This window comes from Nannobrachium achirus (genome assembly GCF_963921795.1).
Source record: "Nannobrachium achirus genome assembly, chromosome: 9".
Lineage (NCBI taxonomy): Eukaryota > Metazoa > Chordata > Actinopteri > Myctophiformes > Myctophidae > Nannobrachium > Nannobrachium achirus.
This window is the reverse complement of record NC_137818.1, coordinates 38145007-38171802: the sequence shown is the minus strand read 5'-3', so window position 1 is coordinate 38171802 and position 26796 is coordinate 38145007. Positions and strand designations below refer to the sequence as shown.

General features: G+C 42.7%; 1 protein-coding gene across 3 annotated transcripts in view; it reads left to right on the top strand.

The window, feature by feature from the left end:
• Window positions 1-26796, top strand: part of acap3a (ArfGAP with coiled-coil, ankyrin repeat and PH domains 3a) — a gene marked incomplete at its 3' end in the record, with an annotated part of 100105 nt that overhangs the window by 50814 nt on the left and 22495 nt on the right. For all 3 annotated transcript variants that reach the window (XM_080733329.1, XM_080733327.1, XM_080733328.1), the window contains exons 3-10: window positions 1027-1146; window positions 3984-4037; window positions 15939-15997; window positions 16312-16495; window positions 18986-19030; window positions 19125-19220; window positions 20059-20133; window positions 23343-23354. In XM_080733329.1, the coding sequence (XP_080589455.1) occupies window positions 1027-1146; window positions 3984-4037; window positions 15939-15997; window positions 16312-16495; window positions 18986-19030; window positions 19125-19220; window positions 20059-20133; window positions 23343-23354 (645 nt within the window). The remainder of the gene's footprint in view (window positions 1-1026; window positions 1147-3983; window positions 4038-15938; window positions 15998-16311; window positions 16496-18985; window positions 19031-19124; window positions 19221-20058; window positions 20134-23342; window positions 23355-26796) is intronic.

Genomic DNA, 26796 nt, shown 5'->3' with positions numbered 1-26796 from the left:
TTTGCATTGACTGCAACATATTAAATCAAAAAGTTCCACACAAAACATTCATGTTCAAAGTTCTCTAACAAGCCACAGCCCATAATGACCAGTGTCTGACTTAAATCCCCAAGCCCTGGTTAACATTAAGACTTCACGCTATTCTCATATTATGATGATGTCATAGGCTAACAAACATATGTACCCCACCTGAGAATGTACTACCACGCTCCATGTTACCACAGCTGATAATTGAAGCCTTAAGAAAGAAAACATGCAACTGTGTGACATGCATTATGTCCATGTGTGGTAATGACAAGCACATGCTTAAAAGCAGAACGATTGTGTGTCAGACTCTGCACGCTGGAAATAGAAGTTGGAGGTTTGCAATAGAGCATCTGATGCAGAATAAATGAGTTGCTGTAAAGTGTGAGTGTCATGCAGAGCAGATTTATGTCTCGTGCTCCTCTGACTATAGACACACGCAGACTCACAGACAGACAGACCCATTTCTAGACGGCACGCCACACACACGCACACGCACACACCACACCACACCACACCACACCACACCACACCACACACTGTTGCTGCTGACAGATCCCCAATGAATCGATCAGCCAGCAGGCTAAGCTTGGGAGATAGAAAACTTGTATGACGCGCACACTAAAAGGACTAGCGTTCAAACGAAAGCTTTATTTCGGTGACACTAATTACAATACAATTTCCACTAAATATGTATACATAAATATGTGCAAGAAATACATTAAACAGTGAGCAAAATGCAGTCAACATAATTGTTCTCTCCAGCTCACCCTAACCCACAGTCAAAACAGCCTTCAGGTGCGTGCCACCCACAGAGACACTCCCACCATCAAAGTGCCAATGCGGTGCCTACATCTATCACAAATCAATAAACCAATCCAGTGCACAAATACAAACCCCATCTGGCTCCTACACACACTTTGCTATCAACATGTTGTCTCTGGCACTCTCATAACACTAACTAACTAACTAAACTAACCCCTCTCTCTCTTTCCTCCCCAGCTGGTGAAGCTATGCAGTGGCATGATTGAGGCGGGGAAGGCTTATGTCAACGCCAACAAGCTCTTCGTCAATGGGATCCGGGACTTGTCCCAGCAGTGCAAGAAGGACGAGATGATCTCGGTGAGGCTCCAATACGCTGGCTCCAATATCGTCGCTGTCGGGCAGAAACCTCGTATCTCCAAGTTTCAAATTTGTACATTTTTCCGTGAAGTAAAGCCCTGCTTCATCAACAAGGCCGTCGCACAAAAGTAGTGAAAACAGCAGATCTACAAGCACACAACGCCTCGCGGTGCGAGGCGTTGTGTGCTTGTAGATCGGCTGTTTTCACTAGTTTAAATCATTTTTAAATTGATAAGTGCAAAACCAACGGTTTTGGACATACAAGGCTTCCACCCGACAACGACGATACGCTGGTCCAGTTCATGTGTCCAAATCAGGGTGTCTCCACACTAATTGTTGAGTGAATCACTTTAACCACATGAACCCTGGCGTCCCTATTCTGGGGCGAGCAGACATGCTCACAGCATGTTGCGTTGCGGCAAAGAGATTTGAAGTGAAATATTAGCATAGATCAACTAAGTAAAAGGGTTATGCCAACTGGTTAAACCTTGCGTCCCTTGTGAGCATTCTATTGGTGAAAAGGTATGGCAATATACTGTTATTACATATTCATTGGTCACTCACTGGATAACTGATACTGATACAATATCTATTTATCTATATTAGATGTACAGTAGCCACTTTGTGTGTGTGTGTGTGTGTGTGTGTGTGTGTGTGTGTGTGCGTGTGCGTGTGCGTGTGCGCGCATGACTGTGTGTGTGAGTTAACCTGATTACTAATGAATTAGTCAGTGAAGAGCACCAACATTTCTCTTGGTTGAGCTTGCAATGGGGCATCTCACAGTCTCTCACACATAGGCCTGGGGCGGTATGGACATTTTGTTACCGCGATTACCGTCTTCCCATTTACCGTCGGTACTGCGGTAATTACCGCACCCCCGTATCTATTAATTAAGGTTCGGCGATAAGCCAAAATATTGCAATCATCTTCCCAAAAGTCGCCTCTCCACAGCATAGAGTATAGCTCCACAGCCTGACTGCCCGAGTTATACTTCTCCGTACAGCACAGCGGGTATGGCTTTCAAAGGAGCAGATCTACAAGCTCACAACACATCGCATCCGCGACGCGTTCTGAGCTTTTAGATCTGCACTGTCGGGTTACCATAGTAACGTAGGCTAGCTTACTTGGGCTTTTCAGACACAAACAGCTGTGTGAACAAACCAGAGGAGGACGGGTAGTCAGATCGTGTACAGTGATTCTGTAAACTCACGTCACGTCTCAACTCTCAAATCGCAGTGATTGAGTGCTGCTATATACAGGTTTTAGTTACAAGACTTGACAGAAAAGGTTATAAAATCGCCGACGCGACGGACAGGGCACAACGTGCGACGCGGTGTAAAAAGTAAAATAGTTTCATTTTCGGTTTTAGTCCACGCGGCCCGCGCTCCGCCAGTAATCCGTATGAATAAAAAAATATATGCCACAACACAAGATATGTATTAACATCCTTGTGTCGAGTGGATTATAGGGAAAGTTTATGCTGCTCCGAGTTGTGCTCCGTACTCTCCTGCCCTGCATGTGCACTGTGTGCAGGGTCTGTGACTGAGTGACGTATGTGGCTTCCAACGTGTGGTACATGGCCCAGAGCAGAGCGGCATGGAGCGCATGCGGTCCTTGCTTCTCCCCCGTTTTAAAACTCGCTTGTTTTCCAATTAAAAATAGACTTTTTTTTTGTCTTTTTACCGCGGTAAGCACACTGACACCGCGGTAGACCTCGGTATACCGCGGTACGGCGGTACGGCGGTTACCGCCTCCAACCCTACTCACACATCACAAATAATCACAAGTAAATTGATGCATAGACTTTTATAGTGTAGTTGGCTCTTGGCTGACAGATGCAGACTCATTGCCGCTGACTTTAAGTGCTATTAAAAGCCTTCTTGGCTTCAACCTTATTATGACTAATTCTGAGTTTAAACACAATCAAACTTGTGTTCGTATTTGTATTTTCCATTGTAAAAAAAAATAAAAGAAAGAAAGAACCAGGCCTGAAATTCCATTTCCCATTATCTGTGCAACATTTGAGAAAAAAAAGAACAGCTTTAAGGACATTAAGCAGTTTCCACTTTAATCAGCTTCCACTTAGGCTTCTCCTTTTTATTTCGTTCCACGTATGGAATGAATTCAGATGAAGTCGACGTTCCCGTACAGTAGTGACAGTAGTTTGTATTTGCACTACTGTACAATGTTACAGCAGCACTTACAGGACTGTTTCTTTATCTGCAGAATGATCTACTTAACTATTATTGTGTATCATTATTTTATGTTTTAACTATTGAAAAATAGCAGATATACAAGCTCACAGATCTTGTAGATCTTGATCTGCTATTTTTGAAAATCGTGAAAATTCGAATTTTTACCCGATTCTATAAGTGTCTTTTGAATCCTTCTAAGATTTTTTGAAAAACCTATGTTTCTATGTCAGCAATCTGGCTAGCCATCGTCAAAGAAAAGGTCCTTTTCACTTCAACTGGAGCTCAGTTAGTCTGTTCTTGAGAGACTACTATGTCAGTGGTTCTCAAACGTTTTCATGTGAAGGACCCCCAAAATGATATGTATTTGGCCACGGACACTCATCTCAAAATATCTAGTTCCAGGGACCACCCAGAAGCAAAATATGAGTTCAAACGTTCGCTTTTAAAATACATCTATTCAAAGATTTGCACACATTTTCATGACTTTTTCAAAAATAGCAGATCTACAAGCTCGCTGTGAGCTTGTATATCTGCTATTTTTCACTGGTTAAAGCATTCAATAATTCTAGGCCTAAATTTAAGGAATGTCTGTGACGCAACATACACTGACAGTATTGTTGTGTGTGTTATTTTTCATTGCAGGAGTGTCTGGAGAAGTGCGGGGAAAGTCTCCAGGAAATCGTCAACTACCACATGGTAGGTCTGCCCCCCCACACCGTCTCCATATGCCACACGCACACGGTGTGAGCCACCACTGTGGAGACCCGCACAATATCCTCATCCTGTCTCCACATGCTAACACACAGTGGCGTTTAGGTCCCACATGGGTCCTGTATCCCCTTTTAGTCAATACCCTGGGTCCAGTTGACCTGCACGTTAAGTGATTCAACATGCAAGGACTTCTTGCACAGATTATTAGATCTGTGTGTGTGTGTGTGTGTGTGTGTGTGTGTGTGTGTGTGTGTGTGTGTGTGTGTGTGTGTGTGTGTGTGTGTGTGTGTGTGTGTGTGTGTGTGTGTGTGTGTGTGTGTGTGTGTGTGTGTGTGTGTGTGTGTGTGTGCGTGTGTGCGTGTGTGTGTGCGCGCGTCTGCGTGTGCATGCTCATATAATATGATGCTGTCTGTCAGTCAGAGCCTGTTACCTTCAGAATAGAACTGGGACAGCATACTGTATGTCATTTGATTGATGTTTTCATTGACATAAATGCGTATACAGTACATGAACATGTATCTGTTCATGTACTGTATACTGTATGTCAAAACATATCTGTCAAAATAAAACGCCCACACATTTGAGAACATACCCGTTGTATGAGAGTGCCACGTGTTGGGGTGGGGGATAGAATCAGGATCGGTTTTAGCAACATAAGCAGTATAGCAATATAAAATACATTCATACAACTTCCAATGTGAAATACAACTAAAGTAGCAAAAAAAAAAAAAAAAAAAATAGCCTGGTAAACCATCCCGGTCTTGTGAATTCACATCAGGGGTAGGCGATATGGTGATAAATATCGTTGAGACGATACAATGTCTCCACGATATGGCATTTTCAGATATCGTATATATCGTGATGCAATGAGGGAGCCTTATAAAAAATCCTGTTGAATTGTTAATACAAAGATTCATTGCAGACTTTATTTAAACCTGCATTTTGGTCTAAATCATTAGTTCTCAAACTTTAAAAGAGTCAGGATCTCCCCTTAACTCTGACAGTATACAAATGAAACCAAATGGACCCATAAGGGATCAATTTAGACCTCCCAAAAGGAGTCCCTGGACCCCACTTTGAGGACCACTGGTCTAAATGGTCTGTTACTTACTCCTTTTTTCTTTTAGTTTTTGTTACCTTGTACTGTAGGTGGATGTACTGTTAAGTAACTTGAAAAAAGATAAGTAACTTGAAAACCATAAAAACCCAACATGAAAAAGAATCGCGATACGATTGTGTATCGTGATACAGCTTGGGAAAATATCGTGATATTGTATTTTTTCATATCGCCCACCCCTACTTCACATTATCATGTGTCTTCTGCAGTCCGGTCTGGCCCAAAGCGCTGGGTGGGCGTCTCGCGGAAACCAAAATGTGGAAGAGACAATCAGTGTCTGCACTCTGGGCCTTGTGATTGACAGATGCAGTCTGGCTCTTCCACTTTTTGAGCGGTGGTCACACCGTCTCCATAGCGTGGCCGTGTGTGTAGGTATGTATGTTTGTTTGTTTGTATGTATGTGGGTTTGTATGTGGGTCTGTATGTAGCCTGTGGTGTAGTACCTTTTCTGGCCACACATGTTAAGGGAGGGGCGCTGTTTTCAGGCCAGGCCAGACCAGGCACACACACACACGCACACACACACACACACACACACACACACACAGGGGGGGAGGGGGGAGGGGGAGTTGGTGGGTAAACCACCGCTCAGTTCACACGGGTGTGATTTTTGGTTTCTGTAAGAAACTCTGGTCTGCACACGAGGCCGGTCTGCAGTAGACACATGATAATGTGAATTCACTTGAGCGGGATGGTTTACCAGACTAGCAAAAAACAACATTGGTTCTCATGTGGGAAGGGACACTGAAGCCCAACATCTTAGCCACTGGCTAAGAGGGAATCCCCCCTTGGCCAGCGAGATATTAGACTTTAGATCTTCAGGTTGAGGCTCTGAGCAACTCTGCTGCATTACATATGGAATCCGCTACAGTTTCCTTACAGCACAAATCACTGGTACAAGGTCAACTAAAAGGAGATCCTAGTAAGCTTTATGGCTTATTTACACAGGAACCACTTTATGTATCTCATATAAAAAGTGATGCTTCCTTTTTAATGTCAAGGACCCCAAGTTTGATATGCATAGACCACAGACCCCCATTTTTTTTTTTTTTTTTTTTTTTATCTCTGGGACCACAATCTATACTGTGAAATTCTACAAATGTACATTTTGTTCATTCTTAATTCGTCTGAATTGCATGCACTGCGTCAGACCAGTTTTCAGAAAGCGGAAATCTGAAAGCCAGATTTTAGTGGCAAAAGTCCATATACAGAGTACAAAGAACCAGCTTCAAAAGCATATATTAACCATGGTTAATATATGCTGGGGACTGCCTGGGAGTCCCCAGACCGCATGTTGAGAACCAGTGCCATGCACAGTAGCTACCACAGAGCTGTGGTTCTGTGTGGTAGCTGTGGTAGAACGCCAGTAGATTTGTATTTGTCAAAAACAAGTCCGCACTTTCTAAACTTTCTCATCAGCTTCCTTTATGTATCCACTGATCAGACACCAGCAGAGAAAATTACAATTACAGAGAAAAAAATGAAAAGAAAATCTTCTTTGCTTTTCGTCTTCGTTATCAGGGTTTTTAATCATGCCGGGTTATTCTCCCACATTAATCCTCGGGGGCCTTTTCTACTTCTGTAGCGTTCCAGACCCCCTGCCTCTCCTGCGCCTCTGGTCCTTTGATGTCCATTAGCTTGAGCCCATTACGTGTTTGATGACACTTTAAAGAGTTTTTTGAAGAATGCGAACAAAGACGCGCGGCTGGTAAATCACCGCCACAGTCCAGTGTACTGGCTGAGGGAGGTCAGTGGTACAAATGAAAGGTTAATGCCCTGGGACACGGAGGCAAGCATGGATTAGCTTTATTGGTAGGACAGTAATGGCCCTGTATGACCCTGACATGTCATGCAGGGGCTTTAAAATGTGTTTAGTGTGTTGTGTGTGTGTGTGTGTGTGTGTGTGTGTGTGTGTGTGTGTGTGTGTGTGTGTGTGTGTGTGTGTGTGTGTGTGTGTGTGTGTGTGTGTGTGTGTGTGTGTGTGTGTGTGTGTGTGTGTGTGTGTGTGTGTGTGTGTGTGTGTGTGAGACTGACCTGGTGCAGGCCTTCACTGACAAGGCAAGAATGGGTAGATGTTAGGGATGGGACGATGTGAAAGTGTCATATCACGATGATTGGGACTAAAGAAATCGCGATTTACGATATCATCGCGATAATCAAAATCCATTTTCCTGGGACGGAACATTTGCCCCAAAAATAGCAGATCTATAAGCTCACAACGCGTTGCGACGTGTTGTGAGCTTGTAGATCGGCTATTTTTTGGCAAATTCATTTGATAGAGTGGAAAAAGACTGTATCGAGTATATACTTATATTAGAAGTACCCTTTACCTATTAAAGAGGGTTTAAGTGGTACCGGATATGCAGCTCGGCAAATAAAAGGTGAATTGATCCCAGTGCATGACGGGAGGACGATATCACGATAAATTAAATCTCCACGATACGATTATCGCGAGTGTTTTTTTAATCACAATAAACGATAATATCACTTAACGTCCCATCCCTAGTAGATGTGCCATAGATTATGTGGAGGAGCTTGTCACACTCCTGCACATTGGTGCTAGAACGTAGTTTGAGTGCAGTGTGACAGTCAGACAGGAGGACCCAGGAATGTAAAGGATCCCCCGCCCCCCCAGGGCACTCAGATCCCCCTGTCATTATGCCGGGAAGGAAGCCACCAAAAAAAAGCATCGCTCACGCGCTTTTATTGTGCACGCAGGTGTTCGCACGACTGTTCTCGCCATACCTGGCCACAGCGGGACGTCTGGTCAATGAATTTAACGAGTGTGCGAGGACAGTACACACTTTCTTTTTTTTACACCCTGAGCGGGGAAACAAATCTTCACGTGCGATTGTGGAACGTCCGTGCACGCCCCGTTGGAACGGAATTCACGGAGAGTCTATTTGAAGGTCTGTCTGTCTCAGGGACGTGCTGGCCATTGGGAAAAGCGGGACAACTTCCGAACGGCTGGTTCATTCCCGGCTATCAGGAAAAAAAATGTCGGGCAGAAACCTTGTATCTCCAAGTTTCAAATTTGTACATTTTTTCGTAAAGCAATGCCCTGCTTCATCATACAAGGCCGTCGCACAAAAGTAGTGAAAAAAGCAGATCTACAAGCACACAACGCCTCGCGGTGCGAGGCGTTGCGTGCTTGTAGATCGGCTGTTTTCACTATAGTTTAAATCATTTAAAATGATAAATACAAAACAAACGGTTTTGGACATACAAGGTTTCCACCCGACAACAACAAAATATAACTCATGTAATTGGCCCACTGGATTGTCACTTTGTCACAAATCTTTGAGTAGCAGCAGCGCTATAGAGAGAGATCTCTCTCTATAGCGCGCAATGAGGGCCTCTCCAACTCTTTTTCCCGGGCTGAATCAGGGGCCCAGCATGTCCCTGGTCTGTCTGTCTGATTGACTAACTCACTCACTCTGTGTTAAATTCTCTGCAACTGTGACTGTACAGTACCACACAGAGCGGGGTTTGGCATTGGACCAGCTGGCCTGTCCACTGAAAGCTCAGCTGGGTGCTCCCCTCCCTCCAGTCCGCTCGGCCCGAGATTCTGGCTGGACATTAATACAACTGTCTCTTAGATGCCTTTTCCTTTGTTTCTTTGATGTGGAAGCAGAACGGACCGGGGGGTTGGCAGCATGCATGCTGTGTGATATTGAAGCGAAAAGGAGGTTTCTGATGAGATTAAAGAGATTAGAGAAATATTAATACTATTAGTGATTATTTGATCTTTCTGCAGATTACAGCGCCGACAGCCTTGTGAATGATCCATTGACAGACCTTTTTTTTTATTCATAACGGTACACATTATTGTGTATCATTATTTTATGCTTTAACTATTGAAAAATAGCAGATATACAAGCTCACAGCGCGGCACCGATTGCCGCGCTGCGAGCTTGTAGATCTGCTATTTTTGAAAAATCGTGAAAATTAGATTTTTTACGCGATTATATAAGTGTCTTTTGAATCCTTCTAAGATTTTTTGAAAAACCTGTTTCTATGTCAGAAATCTGGCCCAAATTTTAGTTACAGACGTTCGCTTTAAAAATACATACTGTATATTCAAAGATTTGCACACATTTTCACGACTTTTTCAAAAATAGTAGATCTACAAGCTCGCAGCGCGGCACTCGGTGCCGCGCTGTGAGCTTGTATATCTGCTATTTTTCAACAATTAAAGCATTCAATAATTCTAGGCCTAAATGGGTTAAAGGTCCTTATATAAATTCAGAACAAACTTACTAACACTGAAATATCGTACATCTCTGTTTTCTCTTTAATTAAAAAACTCTGAATGTTAATCATAATAACTGTGCAGTACTTGGGGAGTCGTGTGGGACTCCAGCAGTGCTGGAAATGACGGATGTCAGACTGTGCTGCACAGCTGCTACTGTAGGCTACACCACTGTTTCCCAAACAGTGGCTCGGAACCCATTTGTGGGTCACGGACCAATTTTTATGGGTCACGACTCGAGTAAAAATCCCATTTTCTTTTCCTACAAAATATGTCAAATTATATATATTTTTAGAAATGACAACATTTTAAGAATTTTATGTTTTCAAACAAAGAAACACATTTAAGAAATTACATAAATAAGAAATAATAATAATTAAGAAGTAGTGAAGTAGTGAAAATAGCCTATCTACAAGCTCACAACGTGGCGCGAAGCGCGACACGTTTGTGAGCTTGTAGATCTGCTATTTTCACTAGCTTGGGGTCCCCGGTCAAACGTCTCATTTCTCTTTTGGTTCTTGAGCTAAAAAGCTTGGGAACCACTGGGCTACACACTCGGGAACACTAACAGGACCCAAACAACGAAAGAGTGGCCAGCAAACTCCTGGACGTTAATGTAGCCATGCGATTGTGCAAATGAATCCTTTCGGCTCAGAGTTAAATGAACCATATTAACCCTTGCGTGCATGTCATTATTGTCGATGAGAATACAAAAATAATAAATAAATGTCCTTCGTGCAAAGAAGTATACAGCTTAAGTGGTTAACACTCAGGGGTTTCAGCGTGGTGTAATGGAATTGCCCGCGTCACGTCAACCACACGTGTTTGAGCAGATACGTGGCCATGTGCTCATACACATGCATGCATAACGCAGCATCCAATGAAAGCAGAAATTCCTGGCCCTCGCTTCGCTCCATTTCCTGATACAGTTTGGTTCTCTTTTTGCCAGTCCAATACCACACAACAGAACAAACAGCCTCTGTTTGCTTGAATGTCAAATGTAAGCCAAGTATAGCTCCTTTCACTTCAACCCAGAGACCACATGTCTCTGCTATTCCAAGGATTTCACAATAGATTCTCTCTCTCCCTTTCTCTCTCTCTCTCTCTCTCTCTCTCTCTCTCTAATATGCACAGAAACTTCCAACCGAATCAGGTCAACATTTAAACAGTCACTGTCTAATTCATGCGTGAAACACCATATGAATACTCGATAAATTATTGACACACATTTGGCTTTCTTAACATGCATTAGAAATGAGTGAAGAGTGGAGAGAGCGACAGAGACGCCAAATGAGGCTTACATCTGCAGTCGCTATAGGACTTAATGCAGTAGAACAGTCTCTGAACAGTATTTGTATACTGGCCCAGGATTATGGTTGGGTGAGGGGTTGACAGGACTACGGCGAAAAAAAGGGTCTCTATGATCAAATAATATTTGATCATAGAGATACTACATATATTATATGTAATTTTCCAGTAAGTGTAGATTACACTGGATTCTCTGATACTTATATGGCACATGAATAAAATTCCAAATCCGAATGACAACGATGGCATCTGAAGGGTGTATTCTCAACCTGGAAAACAAAGAAAGACATTTTAGGGAAGAAATCCTATCTGCAGATTTCCCTCTTAGAGAGTTGAGAGTCTGTCCAGAAGCAAGAAATTGAGAATGGAGTGAAATTATCATAAAGTATGGCTTCCCTTTTGTCAATTACTTATTGCGACCGTAGGTCGCAAGTTTAGTATGTGAACCGTCACAGCTTGTCTGTATGTGTGTATCTCTGTGTGTATCTCTGTCTATAATGCCTGACACTGTGATTCTATGGGTTTGTCGCTCTGACATCATGCTCTGACGTCACTGTGATGTCAGGGGAACCACTCTTAACAGAATGGGTTTGCCTCTCTGACATCATGCTCTGGCATCACTGTGATGTCACACTAACAGAATCCTTTTCATGCCCATATATGGAGTTCCCTGATGTTATCAATATTAAGCCCATATCTAACAGGACTTCATATGGGTATGCCCATGGAGGCCACATCGGCCACATACCACACTAACGGCTTGTTCTACAGACTGGGATCTCCATGTATGGGCATAAAAGGGTATGATGTCAGATGTCATAGACATCATAGGACTTTCACATAACAAACTAGACGCAGTGCTCTTCCGAGCACAGGTCTCCACCAGGCCACACAAATCGGCCTGTTATAGCGCCACCATGAGGCTGATTTAAAAAATGTGGGGCAGAGGTTCTGAATTAGCATCCAGGGAGTGTGTGTGCTCAGTTTGGCAGCGATCGGGCCAACGGCGCCGGAGATTAGCTGGTAACAACCAGGCCACACAAATCGGCCTGTTATAGCGCCACCATGAGGCTGATTTGAAAAATGTGGGGCAGAGGTTCTAGATTGGCATCCAGGGAGTGTGTGTGCTCAGTTTGGCAGCGATCGGGCCAACGGTGACTGAGATTAGCTGTTCACAAACTGCGAGGACGCACGCACGGACGCACGGACGCACGGACGGACGGACGGACGGAGGGGAAAACATACTCTCCCTCAGCCTTCGGCTGGTGGAGACAATAACTGAGTAAGCATGTTTTGGCTCTCAGCATATCTCTATACAGTACATGGATCTCCATATATGGATACCAGGGGTCTCCATATATGGGTTACTGGTCCGATATACTGTACATCACTGGCCAGGTGGCCAAATTGGCGCAACCTCGCCGTTGCATGTCGCCCTGAGGTGTCTTGCTAGTTTTAATTATTGTTCATCTTTGCTATTCACTCAGTTATTCTTTCCTCCATAGGTTTAGGCTTTAACATTTTCTGGCTGAATAGACGGCTACCGAATAAGCAGCCCAGTTGATTGACGGCTGAAGATGATTCACTCACTGCCATGACATGACTCTGTGTGAGCAAGGGGGAGATGATAGTAGTCCATTGTGACTGTGTGTTCCTGCCTCATTCCTGACATCTGATATCAGGTCATGTGGGATTAAATCTGTCACATCTTCCTCAGCTCCCAGTAGGTTACAATTGCATATGTTGACATGTTATTTTAAAACCCATTCACACCTTGACAACGGTAAAATATTTTCTTTGGACTGTATGTTTCATTAATGTTCAAAGAGGGAGCCAGCCACCAGAGTAATGTAGGTACAAAACCCTAACCCATTTATTTGGCTTGTACCATTAATGTTGACATTGTAGAATATGTCTTGATAGTCCATTCACTCTCCAGAACATTACGGGTTGACTCTTTCACAGCAGAATTGTGAGCGTGCTGTGAGTGAACCTGTGGCATATTGGCCCAATTAATGCAGACAGATTACAATATCTGCAACAGCAATTTCCACCAAAGTGAACCGACTGTATAGTAGTTCTGGTTCTGGGCTGGTGCTAGTGTCGGTTCATGGTTCAATTTGCAAGAACCAGTTTGCTCTCCCAAGGGCTAGAGAGGCACGTCTGTATAATGTACCTCTCAGCTTTTAGCAGCACCAACTTCAAACACAACGACAACAATGGCGGACTACATTGCATCTTTACAAGTGTTACTCTTGGCATTGTGAGCCTTTTAAACCGATTCTGAAGCTCTGTTGTTGTTTCACAAAGTTTTAGTTGGTCTTGGTTGTTCTGTTCATGATGATCCTGCCCCAGCTAATGCACTACTAGAAAAGTGTGCTCCTTAGAGGCAAGCACAGGTCTCCGCCAGGCTGGGTTATCTACTAAGTCTAAGTCCTGGGGGACGTAACCCTGCTTGATAGATAGATTAATAATGTGGGTAATGATTGGGACAATGGTGGCGGCTGAGGTAGGGGAATCCACATTAGCAGCATGAAGCTCAGTCATGCAACGATCTTCTGGCAGAGGCTTTCACACACAGCGAGCAAAACCTCGCTTATTTAGCAAAGCCCTATCTTGCGTCAGATTGGGGGTTTTGTCAGTGAGCACCAAAAATGGTTGGCAAGAGCACAATCGAAGCAAATATTTTGCAGTGTGTACTAGCCTTTTCTTGACTGCCGTTAACGTGGTTATGTTTAACACAAGACCAACCAACCTCCTCCCTCTGGTTTACTATCTGGTACCATGTCCATCAGAGGGGCCTAATCTTAACACCCAGGTGTTTACGTGTCCACCAAGCTGCACCCAATGTCAGTCACATTCCTTGATGCAGGGGCGTCACAATGGGGGGAAAAGTGGGACCTTGTTACGAGGGCCCAAGGTGGAGGGGCCTGGAATTATTTTATACTTTAGCTATTTTTGAAAAGTCGTGATAAACGTGTGCAAATCTTTGAATATATGTATTTGTAACTCAAATTTTGCTTCTGGGGGGTCCCTGGAACTAAATGTTTTGAGATAGGGGGTCCGTGGCCAAATACACTGAACTTGTATATCTGCTATTTTTCAATAGTTAAAATACCCAGGGTCCGGAATTTGGTGCGACGCCCCTGTTTGATGCCATGCCATCTCAATTCTCACTCACTGTTTTTGTAGGGGCCTGTTGTTATTGTAGATCTGCTATTTTCGGTGGGGGTTCTGCCCAGAATAGGGACGCTATATAGGGTTCAAGTGGTTAAATTGCGTGTAGCCAAACAAATTGACCACACACGCTCAGTAGAAGAAGACAGGCCTGCTGTCTCTTTGCCGCCGGCAGACAGATTTACGGTGACGGGGTTGGTAGGCGGCTGCCTCCATGACATGCAGCTCCATTCAAGAGCAATCCCAGAAGCCCTTGGAAGCTCCCGCTCACATTAAAGGCAGTATATTTACTCTGAATGGAAAGGTTGGCTCTCTCCGATTTGCATATTTACAGCCAGCTGAAGGAGACAGACTCTGGGGTGCGATTTAAGGAATTTCATTGTTCATTAATCAAGTGCAGGGGAGGGTTTCCGACATTTGTAGAAAGACGAAGCATGCAACAGGAAGGGAAGGACTACTCTCTATAAATAAAATGTACCACCAACTCACACCATCACATAACCTTGAATCATGGATCAGAGAGAAGCCGAGAAATATAGGCAGACAGAGCGATAAAGTGACGGGGCCCAAGAAAGAAATTAGACATGATAGATATTAGAGAGAGAGAGGGAGAGGAATATAGTAAAGGAATTCTAGTATAACAAAATGTAATTGTCATCTTACTTATATTATGTTTTATCAGGTTATGTATCATTAATGGTGCGCACATACCTAAAGCATGTCTGGTGAATTTTGAGCTTTAGCGTGTCTAGCACAGGACCTGATCTATTCCAACTTTGTTGTAACAAGAGAAGTGCCGGAGGCCCTCGACAGCCCTTCATGTGATTCCTCACATGAAACCTGTCAAAATGCCAGGGACGTTGCACTGCTGCTGCTTTTCAAAGGGTTCAAAATTCAAATCTAATCCATCGTGTACTATGACTTCATATCGGATTACTCAGCCAGAGATGGCATGCACAAACCGTCCACAGACTCTGCTAATTACTTGGTCCACCACCACTGAGTTCATTGGTTTCAGTGATGACATTTTGTCTGGGGTTTTGCACACGGCATCGGATGCAGGCTCTGCAGTCTGCAGTGTCGTCACGCGGTACCAAAAGCCTGCTCTCCTCCCACTCTGCTTCCTCACTCTCCTCCTCCCAGACTCCCTCCCTTTCTGGCCGAGTGACCTATTTAGCAGCAGCACCGCATGAGCAGCCACTAAGGACGTTCTCGGAGGGAGGGAGGAGGAGGAGGGGGGGGGGGGGACGCATGGTGAAATAGAAATGCAGACCGTGGTGTTTATGTGTTAGAGTGGGTCTGTTTCACTCTCTGTGACATTGTGCATCCATGCTGTTTTGCAGCCATGAAAGGGTGTTTTTTCCCCCCTTACTTTGCTTTTGAAAAGTCTGGACTTTAGCGCCCTCTGTTGGTTGAATGGAATTTGAGAAATAGTGCTGCAGTAGAGTGTTGCCTCCTTTCTTATTCCATGGGATGAGGAATAACCAAATGACCATGAGGTTCAGATTAAAAGTGATACTATGAGGTATTTTCTGTTGGTGTTCTATTCTATACGATACTAATAGGGGGGGGGGAGAAGCAGAGAAAGCAGCGTTTTATGTAAAAGGTCCTCCATCTTTAGGATTGCCTTCCCATTTTAATATCAGCTTCATACAAATAGCTACAGCAGAATTATATTCAGCCGGGGAAGTAACGTTGTGTATGGATTTCTCAATATTCCTTATCATGGTCGATGTACAGGAACTGAGCATGATTGTAACTAGAAAAGATGCAATTAAAATTGCAAGTGTGGTTGCCTAATGCCTACTATATATAACCAGATAGCCAAATTCTCGTGTGAAGCTCTAATAATCAATTCAGACAAGACACAAACTCGTATTGTATACATACATGGCCATGCCTATCAAATGTATAATGTACTTGCACAATACTTGTTTTAAAATCTACCCCCTTGGGAACTATTAATAGCTGCTCATAACAAATACTTATCGTTATCAACATAATACTAATTGCCTCTTCTGTTGTATTTCAGATTCTGTTTGATCAAGCCCAGAGATCTGTCAAGCAGCAATTGCACAACTTTGTGAAAGAGTAAGTAGACCTCAAGATGTGATGTTTCAGCAAGGTTTTGTAGTTCAGCTTATATAAAGAATTTAACACGGGTAGAAAAAGCCAAGTTCCGCTGCATTTTTGGTAACTTCCCGTTTTGAACTTTTAACCTATTTTGAGGTTTGAAATATTAAAACGTGAGACCTCTTTGCAGCCAAATACATACTATAGCACAAACAATCCTACTGTAATAGGTTATGACCCTGCATAACGGCAAAATCACTTTCATCTCATCATCGCCCAGCTTAGAAACGACCACACCGGGTGTCTCATTTCTTTCTTTCTCCATCTTTCAGGGATGTCCGGAAGTTCAAGGATACCAAGAAGCACTTTGACAGGGTCCGTGAGGACCTGGAGATAGCCCAGGTGAAGAACGCCCAGGCCCCCAGGAACAAGCCTCACGAGGTGGAGGAGGCCACCTGCACGCTCAGCATCACCCGCAAGTGCTTCCGACACCTGGCCCTCGACTACGTCTTGCAGGTCAGTGGAGAGAACTCACGTCATACTCTGGGGGGTTGGAAACTAGGGATGGGACGATACGCGATATTATCGTTTATCGTGATAAAAAACACTCACGATAATCGTATCGTGTAGATTTAATTTATCGCGATATCGCCCTCTGTCATGCACTGGGATCAATTCACCTTTTATTTGCCAAGCTGCATATCTGTTACCACTTAAACCCTCTATAATTGGTAAAAGGAACTCATAATAAATGTACTTGATACAGTATTTTTTTTCACTCTCTATCAAATGTCTTTGCCAAAAAGTAGCCGATCTACAAGCTCACAACACGTCGCGTTGCGACGCGTTCTGAGCTTGTAGATCAGCTATTTTTTGGCAAATGTTCCACCCCAGGATAATGGATTTTGATTATCGCGATAATATCGTAAATCGCAATTTCTTTTGTCACAATAATCGTGATATGAAATCTTCATATCGTCCCATCCCTATTGGAAACCACATGGTTATTGGGTATGAGTATGATGACACTGACGAGTGAAAGTGGTCAATGATTGATCTTCATTTCACATCCACTTAAACCAGACAAAAAATTGCCGATCTACAAGCTCACAATGCATCGCTTTGCGACGTGTTCTGAACTTGTACATCTGCTATTTTAGCTCAATGGTTATAAAAAATAAAAATAAAAACATTTTTGAAAAGATGAAAATATATTTTTTTGTGCAAAATAGGGATTCCAGATCTACTGGGATTAAGAGACTATACATTGAGATTAAAATTAAGGGACATAAAGGGACAAACAGACTAATCATGCCAATAGAGTTGAAGTATCCCAGAGTTTCCTGAGGGCCTGCAGTGATGTCCATGAGTCCACCTACAGTACAGTACATGAACGTGATACTGCTGTCACGGAGCCTTCCCTGGTCTATTTTTATCCAGCGTGGCTTCATTCTGCCAGCGTGCTGTGCCCTCCTCATCACCACTATAATGACTGCCTGTAGGAACAAAGACACTGATTCAGTGTGGTATGATAACCCCCTCCCGACCCTTTGCATTCTGCTGTCAAAGATTTTACCCTTTCAAGTTTTAATTGAAAGTGTCTCAAGGCAGAATTGCGCCATAATGTACAAGTTCACTCTCATATACAGTGCCCGATCCTATTTGAGATAAAGTGTAAAAGGAAGTTGTGCATTGATTGCAAAAATGACAGTTTGTTTCAAGGTCTCTATTCTCTAATGACTCACTTAAAGGAGTAGTTCACCCCCAAAATGACTTTTTTTCTATTGATTACTCACGCCATGGAGACTTGAGTTCGATAATATCTTTAGTTTTTTGTCGCATTCCTGAGACAAAAATTTGATTATAGTAAATTTACCCTAATGGTTTCCCCATCCAGTGCCATACATTTGGGTCCCCATCCAGGGCCATGCATTTGGGTCCCCATCCAGAATTAATGGGGGTAAATTTACTATAATCAAATTTTTTGTCTTTAGAATACGACAAATACAAAAACATATTATTGAACTCAAGTAATCATTAGAAAAAAAGTCATTTTGGGGGTGAATTACTCCTTTAATTGCACTTAATTATAACATTGATTATGTTTATTATAACCCACCCACCCCCATTTTCATTACATTACAACGATGGCTAACACAACACGATGTTGGTGGAGGAGAGGTGATTTTCAGCTCAGGCTTGGTGGGATATTGAGAGGAAAAATGTATAGGCTGCTAAATATATATTGTCCACTAGAGGGTGTTGTTCGAATACAGTCTCTGTAATAGCACAAAACATTTGACATGCTAGAGCACAAATTCCTATGGCCTTGGCATGTTATTTTGGTTAATTTGTAGTTCTATGTCTGGACACTTGGTGGCGGGCAAGCCGGGCATGTGATTGACATGAACAGGGTGTGTAAATAGGAAGCACAGGAATGCAGGTGCGTTAATTAGTGTGGGCACAGAGTGAAGGGGCGCACACCAGACAGATGACAGACAAAGAAACAGAAAAATAATGGATGAAGAAATTCTAAGGAAAATGGACTACAAGGTGCCAGGAGAGACTACTAAGTTAACTGGAACATTCTTTGCCGTATTAATGTGGGGTACTTCAAAAGAACTACAGGAATATTGATTGGAGCATTGGACTTTGTTTCTGCGTATAAGGACTCCCTTTCCTGTGCATGTAACAGCGAAGTGAACATTGGAAACATTGAAAATCTGAGCTACAATCTGTAGATAATTTAATTGATTCCATGTTTTCGTTATGTATCCACAACTTTCCAACATCCCATCGTGCATTGCGCAGAATGTGCAGGCAGCTTCCGGTGCCGCAGCCGAGAGTGATCTACAAGCTCACAGCGGTTGCATCTGCGACGCGACGTGAGCTTGTATGTCTGCTGTTAACCGGAAGTGTCCTGCAAATAATGCTACAGTAAATTCTCGGGGAAACAGGTGGATAATACTTGTTCATTCACGTTTTTCTATCCTTCTCTCCTTGCAGATCAATGTCCTCCAGGCAAAGAAGAAATTTGAGATCCTAGATGCAGTATGTAATACTCTCTCCATCCTTCAATCTGCAAATAATGATTTGCAACCTGTGAACATCTCTTGAATAACAACATTTTGTCTGTCTTCCCAAGATGCTGTCGTTCATGAATGCCCAGTACTCACTATTCCAGCAGGGCTACAACCTCCTGGATGAGATTGACCCTTACATGAAGAAACTTGCTGCTGAGGTGAGCCAAACGGCAGGAACCTGCCTCTTTATGACCATTCAACGCCCAGCTTCTGCTCAATGTGCTGGATTTCAGGCCTTGGGCCAGAAGGCGTGATTAGAGCTGACAAATATTGACAGGGCCATTTGTGTCACCAGTACTGATTGATGTGATATTATGTTTAACCACTTTCAACCTGGTGTCCCAAAATTGTTTCCCCGCGCTTGACAAATCAACGATAAAAATGATATAAAACACAATACAAATTGGGATTATTAGAGGGGGGGATATAATGGACCGAATGTTGGCAAAGTTTGGGTCGGCTCTACCCACACATTGGCTGTGGTGCTCATTCCACGAATGCCCGATGCTTACAAACTGTTACCTCGTTGTAAAGGTGACGAATCAACGATGAAAATGATATAAAACACAGTACAAATTGGTATTATGAAAGGGGAGATATAATGGACTGAAGTCAAGTTTCCTTTCTTTTTGTGCTGAGTTTATATGCCGTATGATATGTTTTAGAGCTGCATCCATCTTTTATATTTCAGATGCTCATGTTGTGCTTTGTGTTGATGAAAAGCAATGCTGTTTGCACAGTGAGCTCATCGCTGAAAACAAGTCGATTCTTCATTAACAAACATTGATCAGATCATTGATCATTAAAGGCTTAGACCTCTGCTAGCCTAAACTATACTTCTTGCTTACCCGCAATCACTTTAGCCCTCATGTAGACATTCACTGAGAATTATTTAGAATAATTCTAAAATGAAGAACTTCTCTGGATGAGCTTTGGACAGAGCAGCACTTCATTAACAGTCATCTTGTTGTTGTGGCGGTGTTGTCGTGTTTTCAGTTGGACCAGTTGGTGATCGACTCAGCGATGGAGAAGAGGGACATGGAACATAAACATGCAACAATACAGCAGAGGGTGAGTTACTGCACCGATAAATACTCTGAATGTACTAAATCAGGCGATTCCACGTGTTCTACACAGCATATTCCCTTTACCTATGAAGCTTAATCACACAAACCCTTGCATCCCTTTTCTGGGGGGAACATTCACACAAAATGGCAGATCTAAAATCTTAAAACACATTACAAGCTTGTAGATCGGCTATCGGTGAAGATATTTAGTACCCATGGGAATCCGGTCAACTAAGCCCTAACTATCCCTTGGGAGTCGAGTCAACTAAGTAGGCCTATACTGTATGTTCTGTATGGTTTACAGTACAGCAAGTGGTTATTTTGTTGTCCATCAAAAAAGCATATAACTCATATATAACGCATATGAATTATCATGCTTATGTTTTTTTTAAATATAATGTGTTCCTGGTTTCTGGTTTAGTCCAGTAGTCAAATAGATGTGGATGTTAGATATAGTTTGTTCAATACAGAGTCAGACCAAGTCTGTCACCTTGTCCAGTGCTTCTCTTATAACTGTAGGATTAAAGCTGACCAACCGGGGAGTGTTTGATTAATCTCCCTCACAAAGGCCAGGTATTGATTTAACTGTTAAATCACGTGGAATTGAGTGATTTAAGAGATGCTAATCTGGCTGTGGTTTACAATGATCAGAACATTAGGTGTATGCCGATATACAAGCAGTAGTCTCACTATGGTTGATTAAAATGCTGATTGTGTTGCGATGTCCACTTGATATCGAGGTCACCCTTTTTGCTTTGTGTAACTAGCAATCTGCATCTTTATAGGCATTTTATAAACATTGTCAAGTCTAAATGTCCCCATTTGAACCAAGCTATCCCCCTATATAAAATGGACCTCCTGATGTGTGTAACCGGACATACAGAGGATAGGCTAAAATGTAGTTCCGGTAGGCTGGACAACATGTAGCCCAGTACTTCATGTTAGAAAAAATCACACCCGTGTGAAGTGGAGCTGTGTGTGTGTGTGTGTGTGTGTGTGTGTGTGTGTGTGTGTGTGTGTGTGTGTGTGTGTGTGTGTGTGTGTGTGTGTGTGTGTGTGTGTGTGTGTGTGTGTGTGTGTGTGTGTGTGTGTGTGTGTGTGTGTGTGGATCATGTGTACCGATTTTTGTGACATTTGAAGAAAATATGTAGGACAAGGAGCAAAAAGTGTGTTTTGGAGAAAATTCAAGATGGCGGAAAATCTATCATGGCGCAAATGGGCGTGGCCTATATGGGGAGATGCGGTTCAAGAGTTACAGGCCAAAGCGTAAAGTGGGGTGTTATGGCGCCACCATGCGGCCAAATGACACAATTATTTTTTATTTAATCCTTGAAATCATTATGAACCTCCTCTCCAAGTCTTGAAACTCTAGCCCCTATGGTTTGCGAGAGACAAATAATTGAATGTGAGTTTTTGCGATTCCCATTATAAGTCAATGGGGAAAATTAATTCACTAATAAATTAATATCAATTAAACTATAGAACCTTTCTCTTAGAAAAGTAATAGCCCATGATTCCCGAGTAAGCCGGTCGATTTGACATATGGCGCGAGTGTGTGGTGGCAAAACTGTGGGACTAGTGGCGTGCCGAAGTTTAGGAAGTTCAGGCTACATACACACACACAGACACACAGACACACCCACACGGCCACGTATAGGGAGCCTGTGCTTCACACAGCTCCAAAAAACTGGGAATGAGGTTACACTGATGGTAGCCTCATTTACCAGTGCTTTATTGTTTCATAATGATGGGTAACAGCCATCCATGGAGGATTCACTCTTTGTTGTCTAGTGTACCTGCTGAATTATTGAGGAACGTCTCTCATTAGAGGGCCTGTCCTAGGCTGCTCTGTACCCCAGGATAAGTGACCATCTGTCAGATGACCGGTCAACCATACTGCCCTCCAGGCTCTGTGGTCTGGGCTGGAGCCTGCAGGAAGGGCCAGGTCCTTATTAATCTGTTTTTGAAGCACACTAATGGCTTCAAATAACCCTCCTATGGTCGAGGAAGATGTTTCTCTCATTCAGTGTGTCCCTAGTTGGACTAATATTTGCATGTCATGATGTCATGTCTCACTCCAACCAACCGAGTTGGTTGGAGTGAGAGACCGCCTTTTTTCCTAACACAAATACTATAAACAATAATTCTGGGCCCAGAAATAAACTTCACAGCATGACTGACCTAACCAAAATGCGACATGAGGGGAATATATATCATGGGTGATCAGACCACTACTAACACAAAATGGAATACACCAATAAGACGCCTAAGGGCGAAAAGCGAACTTGCCCTAAAGGACGAGGTCGCACCATCTGTCTAGGCCATACTGTATATGGATTCTGTTAGTGTGGTTCTCCTAATAGGGTATCATCTTGGGATACAATCCCTTTTATGCCCATACATGGAGATCCCTAACAGAATCCCTTTTATGCCAATATATGGAGATCCCTGCTCTGAGTATCTGACATCACTGTGATGTCACCTGTGATGTCACAGTGATGTGTCAGGTTGTCAGGCGTTACCCGTCCGGACGGTTCTGATAGTAAACTGCGACATGCGGTGAGGTCGCGCCTAGGACATAAGTAACACTCAATCAAACGACAAATAACTATAACATAAACCACTACAGTAGTAACTCATATTAACGAATGAAATTACAATGCGACTAAAATATCAAAAACCTGGGCATTGCTGCCTTAAGGCTAATGTTGTGGCTGTCACACATGAAAATAATGTGGTGTCATTAGAATTATTTTGTTTTTTTAAATTGAGGCTCAGTAGTTGTAAGATATTAGATGACCCATTATTGGGGTAACAAGCATGCATTCTTTAGTTGTAAATCAGTTGTTTGCAACACTGTCGTATAACAAAGTGTAAATTAACCACCCCATACACCAAATCTCTTCACCAAAAATAGAAGATCTACAAGCTTGCATTGCAATGCGACGATGTGAGCTTGTAATGATGTGAGCTTGTAGATCTACTGTTCTCTCCGAATGTTCACCTATTATGACATGCCCATTGCTCACAATAGAGACGCTAGGCTTCATGTGGTTTAGGCACTCAGATTATTGTATTATCCCTTCTGAACTGCAGTGTTGAACCGTGCTTCTTGCGTGCACTAATACTGTGTTTTTTTCTTTTATTTTCTGCATCCATGCTTTTCCTTTGTTCTGCCCATGGGTCATCTCAACATACAATCTGCTCTCTCAGACACTCATGCAGGTGAGTACTTTACTTCTATTTTTATTTTTCCGTTACAATTGTATTTTTTGCACATGTGGGTTGGGGATCCTTGACCTTAATACAAGTACGCATCAATAGCTCATCTCTGTTTTTCTCAAACTGTAGACTTTGAAGTCCAGTGGGGGAAGCCGCACTTTATTCACAAGTATTTATTCAAGACAATTAGAGGCACCAATCGATTGAATATCTAGTATAAAACGAATCAGTTTTAATACCGGTTGCCTTGGCCTAAATAATAACATTTCCAATTATCTTTTACATATTATTCGCTTCATGTACTGGGTTTTGGGTGGTTGGGTCTATTCTGTTCTCGTCTCTTAGATGTTATTTTGTTTAGGAGTTCTACATCTCCAAGAAATTACCACATCATTTGTTTTTCCCTTTAACCCCATTGATAAATAATAAATGAATATGCAATGGATAAAAACTAAGATGGTTTTATGAGCTATTTAGTACCGTATAGATTTTACTTTTATTGGTTGCTTTCCTCTCTCTGCTCTCCTTTTTGAGAGTTTAAGTCACAGATTCTTGTTTTCGTCTTCTCATTGGTCCATGTTCAATAAGACTTGTGTAAACCTAAAGAGGACAAAGGGGCGTCTCTCTCATAGTGAAGAAGACCGCAGACTGTCAGTGTAGCTGGCTGGGTACACAGTACACTGAAAGCCCTTAAATGCCAGAGCCATTCATTTTTAACTGGAGGTTTAATGGAGAAGTTCTGTTCAGAGCAGGGTCAACCGTCTAGCAACTATTCAGTGTTTCTAACTTTACATGAACAAAACAATGCAGCTGCATCATGTTCTTAGATTTATAATTCAGATCTTGGAGATTCAAATGACTAATAAAACTATAGCACAGTATTTATATATTATACAGTATGTTAAACTTCACTCTGCTCGCATCTAATACATTTTACACTCTTATGACAGGCTATTGGCGCTATTGCACATATTGTAGTAATTATTCTCCATCTGTGATTTCTTTTACTAATTTGAATGTTTTCGTCTTTTTTTTTTTTTTTTTTTTAGATTCGTTTTTTTGGGGCTTTTAGGCCTTTATTGGATAGGACAGTAGACTGACAGGAAATGGGGGGAGAGACGGGGAGTGACATGCGGCAAAGGTTGTCCGGATCGGGAATCGAACCGGCGACGCCGCCAGGCATCAATACCTATGTGGCAATGCCTATGTGGTATGCACCTGGACCAGTAGGCCAACGGGCGCGCCGAAAGTTTTCCGTTGTAACCCCATTATATTTATATATCCTCCTCTCCAATATCCCACCCTACAGAGGGTGCAGACAGAGAAAGGGCAGAACTATGGTCAAACTAAATATCTAAATCTTTTTGTATTTCAATGTTTGTTTTTTTGTCATGCGTGGCGATACATTTATGTATTTGAAAGATCTGTCTGAATCCGTTTCCCTTCTGTGACTTGGCTATCTAAGTGGACAGCATGTGTTTGGGATTAGCTCCTACTGACAAGGTTGGGCAGAAGCCAGGCAAGTAAGGATGGTGGGCAGGGACCAACGGCAGCAGGCCAGTACCTAACAGATGCACCTTTGGACACATTTATAGGCGACAGCATCCTAGGGACAATAGGCAAACATGTCACAGCAGACTGTGTAACCAGTGGTACCAACTGTGCTAACCATGTGTGGCAGTGGGGAGCCCTGTGGCATAAGCTATAGGAGCTAGATGAGTACACAACCAGGTGAAGTGAAGAATTAGGGCATGTCTGTGATCTGTTTTTGAAATCTGTTGGTCATCGATTTACACACCGTGCCTTTGTAAAAACAGGGGGCAGCCTAACTACGTTTGGAAGGAGTCTCTCTTTTCCTTACATGTTCAATAATTCACTAATGTTCAATTTCCATCTCTATGACGTGATCGTTAAAAATGCATGGTCTGTGTTGTGGGCTTGAGAGATGAGAGTACTGCACAACACTGGTTTCTAATTAAGTACACTATTTGAAATATTCATATAGTCTTATTTTGAAAACAGCTTCCTATCTCAAGATAAGATGAATTATAATCTTGTGTATTCTCTTGTATAATTGAGAGGTACAGTGTCGGGGAATGCGGTTGTTGCAAGTTTGTAATTGGCATTTCTCAGCATAGCAAGCTAATAAAGGCGCCTGTAGTGTTTACTTGGTGAACTTGGGTGCTTGCCAAACAGATCCCCCCCAGGGTCAATAAAGGACTGAATCTGCCCCTCTTCAACAGGGGAGGTGCATTTAGGGAGTGGTAAAACTGAAGCAGGCTTGGGCATCGGAGTCTCTATCCAGTCTGCATGTGTCCGGGTCAAGGGTGGTTACATTAGTCCACTGTTCTTCCCTTTGGTCCTGACAGGGATACATTGGCAGCTGTATGGTAATTAGATCGAATCCAGATCCATAGAATGCAACGGGGCAGGTGGCTGTAGTTGAGAGGAAACACAGTGGAATAGCTGAGCACAGTGCGACTCGCTGCGTTTCCACTCCACTGTGAGTGCCACGGCTTTCAGCAGAGAGGAGTTATTGGATCTTCCATGTCTCCACAGACATGCTTCTAGTCTGAGTTGATGTTATTTCTCTTTTAATTATTATTATTATTTTTTTTTACCTCATCAAAAGTTTTGGTATTTTTTCCAATGCTGTTGGAATATTCTAAACGCTTGAAAATGAAGATCTTCGGGAGATGGGACTGTACTCTGGTGGGTTGATCTGCTATGCCTGGTGAACTGTTACGGCTATAACTTCATTACAGTACATATTGTTACCAGAATAAGTATCATACTGTATGTCTAACAGGAGTGACCAAAGACAAAGTAGTTGTAATGCTGAAAGGTTATCTTTGAGATACTGTACATGTTACAGTAGTTGGCTAATTCTACCCCCTGTCTCTGTCCCTCTCGTCTGTCTGTCTCTAAGTCTCTCATTTTCTTTTTCTTTCTCTCTTACCTTGCTTCCTTTTTAGTCAAGAATTTCTGGACCTTAGCGTTATGATAAAATGTAGTTTAACACTTGTACCTGCTGTCCTGATGTGAGTGTATTTATGCATGTTAAAAGGGAGAGCGTTGGAGAGGCGTATGTTATTTGTGTTATTTAACACAATAGAGCAGGGGTCTTCAACAGGGGGTCCGGGACCCCTAGGGGGTCCTCAGAGTTCCTACAGGGGGTCATCCAAATCTTCCAGTCCTTTTTATATTAACAACTTGAACCCATATTCTGAGAACTGTAGCCAAAAATAGCAGATCTACAAGCTCACAACGCTTCACGCTGCTGCTTTCGAAGCATGCAGTTTGAATTGACTGTGGTGGGAAGGCTCTTGTCCCCTTTACACAGCTGCATTGCGTGAGACGGCGAAACTTAATTTTCATCTCATGCAAGTCTATGTTCTGTACCGAACATTGGGTGGAAAGGGTTTAACATTTTTGAAGTCTCTGT